The sequence below is a fragment of the Oryx dammah genome, unplaced genomic scaffold (assembly GCF_014754425.2).
Source record: "Oryx dammah isolate SB20612 unplaced genomic scaffold, SCBI_Odam_1.1 HiC_scaffold_26, whole genome shotgun sequence".
NCBI lineage: Eukaryota > Metazoa > Chordata > Mammalia > Artiodactyla > Bovidae > Oryx > Oryx dammah.
The window spans coordinates 77,260,417-77,267,595 of NW_024070210.1; the positions used below are offsets into that span (position 1 = coordinate 77,260,417).

A 7,179-nucleotide genomic window follows, 5' to 3' on the forward strand; every position below is an offset into this window, starting at 1 on the left:
ACACAGCAAGCAGCATGAACACTAGCACATTTGCTTCAGTTGCCTTTGTCCATAAGTCTCTCCTGGTGACTTAAGGGGTATAAATGGATGCTATGCATGCGATGGGATTGTGTCACAGCTGATGAATAGCGAGCTTGGGGAATTCATTGTTATTTTCACCAAGCAGTAAGCAAGCTCATTCTTTGTCTCAGAGAAGACATTACCCCATCCATAAAGGTTACATGCTGCAAGCACAACTCTGAGAAATGGTTCAGGTTGAGTGGTTACCTTATGTTGTGGGTAAACTCAGAACATCATGTAGAAGTATAAGAGACTCACAGCGAACTGCCTTTCAACAACATTCATTTTATGGTTCTAAACTGTATTAGGGTCTAGAAATTTTTCTTGAGAGTTTGCCATTCTATCCGCTGTTCTGATTTCTCTGAATGATGAAGACTGAAATTAAATCTATTTGACTTTTCTCTAACAACATTTAATTAAATCCACTATAGCAGGGCTTCCCTTGTGGCTCAGTGGTAAAGAATCTGCCTGCAATTCAGAAGACACAGGAAACACTGGTTCGATCCCTGGGTTGGGAAGATACCCTGGAGCAGAAAATGGTGACCCATTCCAGTATTCTCACCTAGAAAATCTCATGGACAGGGAAGCCTGGCAGGCTACAGTCCATGGGGTCATAAAAGAGCTGAACACAGCTTAGCGAATAAAAGCAACTGTGAGCAGAAATTTATACAGCAGGATGAGACCAGTCTGCATGATTAAGCTCAGTCATGTCTCCTAGGATCCCAAATTCAGTCAACTGTGAATAAGTTCCAGGATATAAACAGCTTGGACATAGTATAACATTCATTATGACTCATGCAAGGGAATTGGACACACTGGTCCTTGGTTTAACTTCTAAAAAGGGACCAAAGATCAACCATCCTTCCCAATGGAGAGATGTTCTTTCTTCCCAAACACAAACATATAACTCCAAGGGAGACAGACTGGTCCAGTTTTAAATTTATTCTTAAACTTGATTAGAATCATCATTCAGATCAGTTCACTTCAGTTCAGTTGCTCAGTCGTGTACGACTCTTTGCGACCCCATGAATTGCAGCACGCCAGGCCTCCCTGTCCATCACCAACTCCCGGAGTTCACTCAGACTCATGTCCATCGAGTCAGTGATGCCATCCAGCCATCTCATCCTCTGTCGTTCCCTTCTCCTCCTGTCCCCAATCCCTCCCAGCATCAAAGTCTTTTCCAATGAGGCAACTCTTCGCATGAGGTGGCCAAAGTACTGGAGTTTCAGCTTTAGCATCATTCCTTCCAAAGAACACCCAGGGCTGATCTCCTTTAGGATGGACTTGTTGGATCTCCTTGCAGTCCAAGGGACTCTCAAGAGTCTTCTCCAACACCACAGTTCAAATGCATCAATTCTTCGGCGCTCAACCTTTTTCACAGTCCAACTCTCACATCCATACATGACTACTGGAAAAACCATAGCCTTGACTAAACGGAGCTTAGTCGGCAAAGTAATATCTCTGCTTTTGAATATACTATCTAGGTTGGTCATAACTTTTCTTCCAAGGAGTAAGCATCTTTTAATTTCATGGCTGCAGTCACCATCTGCAGTGATTTTGGAGCCCCCAAAAATAAAGTCTGACCCTGTTTCCACTGGTTCCCCATCTATTTCCCATGAAGTGATGGGACCGGATGCCATGATCTTTGTTTTCTGAATGTTGAGCTTTAAGCCAACTTTTTCACTCTCCTCTTTCACTTCACCAAGAGGCTTTTTAGCTCCTCTTCACTTTCTGCCATAAGGGTGGTGTCATCTGCATATCTGAGGTTATTGATATTTCTACCAGCAGTCTTGATTTCAGCTTGCGCTTCTTCCAGTCCAGTGTTTCTCATGATGCACTCTGCATATTACATCACTTACTAAGTTATATGAGCGGCGTCATTCATGAGGCATAATTCAAGATGGGCAGACACCAAAAGCATATGCATTTGAACCCGCCATACTGAAACAAAGTTGAGCTGATTTATAGGTTTATACACACAGGGGGTTGGGAATCCATGTTGAGCAGCTTCTGTTGGTGACGTCAGGTGCAGAAGAACATTCATTTCAATTTTTCTGTTTTCACAGACCATATGGTTGTTCAGCTTAGGCTGCAGTGCTAGGTCTAGCATACAGGAGAGCATGAACAATCTTCCCTTCTAACAAACACAAACTGTCCAGGGTCTAAGGTTTCCCGTTCTCTAGTACCAGGGTTGTTGCTCCTTTTCCACTACCACAAAATTGGCGTGATCATTCTAGTAGCTACAACTTTGCCATTTTTCCTAGTCATTTCCTGATCACACTCAAAACTTTTATATAGAATGATAAGGAGAAAGAGTAATAAGGGCATTTTCATGCCATTTACAGAGATCATTTATATTCACCACCTTGGGCCTACTGGGTTATTTAAGGGAATTCTTAGAGCGGTTTACTCAAGTAAACCATAGTTATCTTCACAATCTAGGACTGTATTTATTCAACAGGACAATCTAGGTGGCTGAACAAGAATTAAATAATTTTAATACCATTTTGACTGGCTTACTGTCAAGAAAGTAGACTAGCCAAGCTGGTCAGAAGTTCACTCTTCAGGGAAAGAAGGAAGCATCATGCTTTCTTTCCACTTCTGACAAGCTGTAGTAGGTGTATTTTTTTTCTACTCAACCTGTTAAGGACAGTTAGAAACCCTGGACCACATGTAAAAGAAAAACATAAGAATTTGGAGAGAAGAAGCCAGACTAGCTTAGGAACTTGGGGCTTCAGGAATGATAGAGCAGTGAGTTCCCTGAGCTTTCTTTTGCCTCATGTAACCCAAGTGAGTCCTGGAGAAGCCAGGAACCTGGAAATGCCAACAGATGCAGACAAAAAAGGCCATGAAAAGTCTTCTCTCTGCAGCCAAAGGTCCAGGAAGAGGACAGCTTAGAAAGACAGGAAACTTTAGCACATTTATCTGTACATAGAGGCAAAGAGTTGTGCAGAGAGTTGTGCAGCAACCGAGCAAACACATAAGTAGAAGGAAACGGACGCGTGGCAGGAAAGCCCTGTGGTGTTTTCACTCACCCTTGTTCTGTCTTTCCATCACTGGATCCATGGCAGTTTTTAGATAGCTGCCTGCATCCCCAGTGTGGGTTCCTGGTGGTAGAGGGGGAAGAGCTCTTTGTCATGAGAGAGCAGAGCTTCACTGCTTTAACCTGTCTCGTGGCTCCCTCAAGGACTAACGCAAAGGGCTTGTCTGCATGTCACATAACTCAGCACTCTCTCAGGGCAGAGAAATTGTTACACAGAAAACATTTTCTAAGAAAAATTCAACAGTAGATTTGAATAGGCAGGAGGAAGAACTTGAAGGTAGGTTAACTGAAATTGTCCAGTCAGAGAGCAGAAAGAAAAAAGAATGAAGAGAAATGACCTGAGGCTAAAGGACCTGTGGGACACTGTCAAATTTTCTGACATAAGTATAATAGGATTCCCAGAAGAGGAGGAGAGTGAGAAATAGCTGTGTGAGTTTTGTCAAAAGCAATGTTCTCTTAAAGAAAAGGATCCCACTGTTTGTTAGCATCTTCTCCCTCATCCTACTTCTTACATAGTCGTCGGTGGGAATAGGGAGGACCTGACCAGTCCATCTTTGATGGATACCATTTACCTAGTTCTTGAGCAGAAAGGGACCTGCTGCATTGCTGGTCTCTAGCCACTAGCTTCTACAAGGGAGGCAGGAGGTGAAATGAGAAGGAACAGTACTTGTCTGTGCTTCTTTTTCCATTAGACCCAGTTAAGCTTCTTGCATAGGTACCCCTCTGATAAACCTGGTTTGCTGGTTAGGGTACAATAGAAAGACAGAGAGTGATTGTTGCTGTTCTTGTCTAGTTGCTAAGTCATGTCTGACTCTTTTGCAACCCCATGGACTATAGCCTTGCCAGGCTCCTCTGTCCATGGGATTTTCCAGGCAAGAATACTGGAGTGGCTTGCCATTTCCTTCTCCTGGGGAATCTTCTCGACCCAGGGATTGAACTCATGTCTCTTGCACTGGCAGGCAGATACTTTACCACTGAGCCACCAGGGAAGCTTGTTAGAGAGACTGATACCAGACCCATAACTGGAGATTAATCCTGAGATGCCAGGGCTGTGCACAAGAAGAGGTATTAAACTCATGAACATGTCCTTTGGGTTTTATTTACACTCTAGGTACTGAAGGCTGGTCCATCTACTACCATCAGCCCAAGTAAGCAATGTTTCCACACAGATATGCCATTGGTACAAAATTGAATTAAGAATTAAGTCCTTGACTTTGTTAAAATCTGCCCAAGTTGTGAGCTGAAAACATGTTTGTTCAGTTAGATTTTAGGTCATTGTGTCCTAAGAGGATTCTTTTGAGTTAGATTAGACTTCTTTAAAAATAGAAGTGGGGAAATAAGATAGGAAGTGTTGGCCTGATTTGGAGAAAAGCTACATAGACCCCCTGAATCATGAGAGCCTCACCCAGACTTCTATCACTAGAATATCTTAGGGCTGGTTTTTCAGTGTGAGAGAGTGGCCATTTGATAAAACTGCTTCTAATCAGACAAGTGTTGCCATTTGATGTAAAACACACAAGTAGACATCACTGTATCCCCACACACTAACTTGGACCATATGCTTCTCAGATTTTTAATTTAACTAAAGTGGGAAATTTTTATTTTCATCAGTTCCCATAGTAAAGATCTATGTTTCAAATATTTCTTTGATCAGGGTCTTGAGTCCACAAGATGGCAGTGTCTTCTCAGGGACCCTGCTCATATATTCCTTCCTGTGTGTGTGTGTGTGTGTGTGTGTGTGTGTGTGTGAGAGAGAGAGAGAGAGAGAGAGAGAGAGAAAGAGAGAGAGGGAGAAAGTGGGAGGAGAGAGGAGGAGCTCGGTGGTGTGTTGCACAGGTAATGAAAAAAGTCTCTTTTGTCTTTGATAGAACCGGCTCTTTTTATGATTTCTAAAGCAGAAGAATTGAAATGTCTGAGCTTGACACTTTTTTTTTTTTTTTTTTTTTAGGGCTTAAATTTTGAATCTTCAGTGAACCAGAGGAGAAAAGAATGATGAAATCCTCAAGAGTTTTATTAGTGATCCTGTGGCTTCAGTTAATCTGTAAGTTTGGGGCATTTCTATGGGACCATAAAATACACTATTTGGAGTCATTGTCCCTTCTAGGCTCATGGAGAAACATGAACACTATTTCCCTTAAATAAGGGATGGTAGAGGTGGGAGGCCTGTGAAAAGGTAACTTGGATTCTGAAGAGGAGGCATCCACTATCTAACCCACCTTCTTTGACTCTTTGCACAGCGGTGAGCAGCCAGCAGAACACAGTGGAGCAGAGCCCGGCGTCTCTGCCTGTCCCAGAGGGAGCTGTCGCCTCTCTCGGCTGCACTTATTCTGACAGTTATTCTCAGTACTTCGCATGGTACAGACAGTACCCTGGGAAAGGCCCTGAGTTTCTGCTGCCCGTGTATGCCAACAAAGACAAACAGGAAGGAAAATTTACAGCACAGTCCAATAAAACCAACAAGCATGTCTCCCTGCATATCAGAGACTCCGAGCCCAGAGACTCAGCCACCTACCTCTGTGCAGTGAGCACACAGTGCTCCCCAGGCACCTGCCTCCTGTGCCCAAACCTGCTGAGGCCCTGGCAGTGCCTCTTGGAGAGCTTAGGCTGCAGGGCACAGACATTCTGTCACCTCTCTAGATGTAAATGAAGATTAAGAGTAACAGTGTAGAAGGTTGATTGATTAGGGAAATATTTTCATAATTCTGAAACAGTTGATTCTGAAGGGAAATTAAAGAGACAGTTTGGTCTGAATGACTGAAATATTTTTCAATCTTCTCATTGTACTCTAGTTTTGTACCACAACTTTACTCACTGGAATTGGTATTATGATGCTTTTATATATGACAGTATTTTAATATGATAACTGAGATACTCCCTCATAGTTCCTGGTACATTTTGCTCTTTGCCCATGGTGTTTGATATTCATTGCTTTAGGAAATAATGGAAAAACATAAATGCAGAAGTCTTTTTTTTAAGGGTTTTTTTTTTTAATGTGGACCATTTTTAAAGCCTTTATTGAATTTGTTACAATATTGTTTCTATTTTATGTTTCTTGCTTTTTGGCTGTGAAGCATGTGGGATCTTAGTCCCCAGACCAGGGACTGGAAGGCACACAAATGGAAAGAGAATTGGAAAGTCTCCCTGCATTGGAAGGCCAAGTGTTAACCACTGGACCTCCAGGGAAGTCCCAGAAAGGAGTCTTAAGCAACTATTTTGAAAAAGTTGTAAGTCATGAATTATTTTAGTTATGCATCTGCCACCTCATCTTCACTCATCTTCATCTTCAACTGCAATCCCATTGGTGGATTAGATAAGGATACATTTGGTGGGTGGATGGAAGGACTAACATCAGAAGGTGAGAAGTGGTTGAAACAAAAAGACTAGACAGTTGCAGGAATTCAGATCAGAGGTTTTTGTTACCATTTTTGAGTAAAGGCTGAGTAGAACTCAAAGTTCTAGGTGTGAGCCTTGTGGGAGAGTGCATTGATTCCTATGTACTTGATTGTGGCTGGGGATGGTAGAGAGGATTAGCTCCAGCCATAGAATATCCCATGCCCACAGCAGGGTGTAGGGGTACAGATTCCCTGAGAAGGGTCTCTGAGCAACCAATGTTATGGTGATTAAAGACCTATATGGATCAGTTATCAAAGACCATATGGTATTGAGGATGTTTTAGAAAATGTTGGTGAGAGAGCTGGGAATACCAACAAGGATATGAATACCTGCCCTCTCCTGACTCATTGGCACTGTAAAATTGTCCTATAACTTATGCCAAAGTCCAGGAAAAATGTTTGTGATCTGATGGAAATCAATTGATGCTTTTGAACTGTGGTGCTGAAGACTCTTGAGAGTCCCTTGGACTGCAAGGAGATTAAACCAGTCAATCCTAAAGGAAATTAACTCTGACTATTCATTGGAAGGACTGATCCTGAAGCTTCAACACTTTGGTCACCTGATGCAAAGAGTTGACTCATTGGAAGACCCTGATGCTGGGAAAGATTGAAGGCAGGGGAGAAAGGGATGACAGAAGACGAGAAGGTTGGATGGCATCACGACTCAGTAGACATGAGTTTGTG

General features: G+C 42.6%; 1 gene segment (V, D, J or C); it reads left to right on the top strand.

Moving 5' to 3' along the window:
- Positions 1-4,899: 4,899 nt before the first annotated feature.
- On the top strand, positions 4,900-5,963 carry LOC120853391. The segment is given in 2 exon segments: positions 4,900-5,144; positions 5,341-5,963. Coding segments are annotated over 2 exon segments (462 nt in total).
- The last annotated feature ends 1,216 nt before the right edge of the window (positions 5,964-7,179 follow it).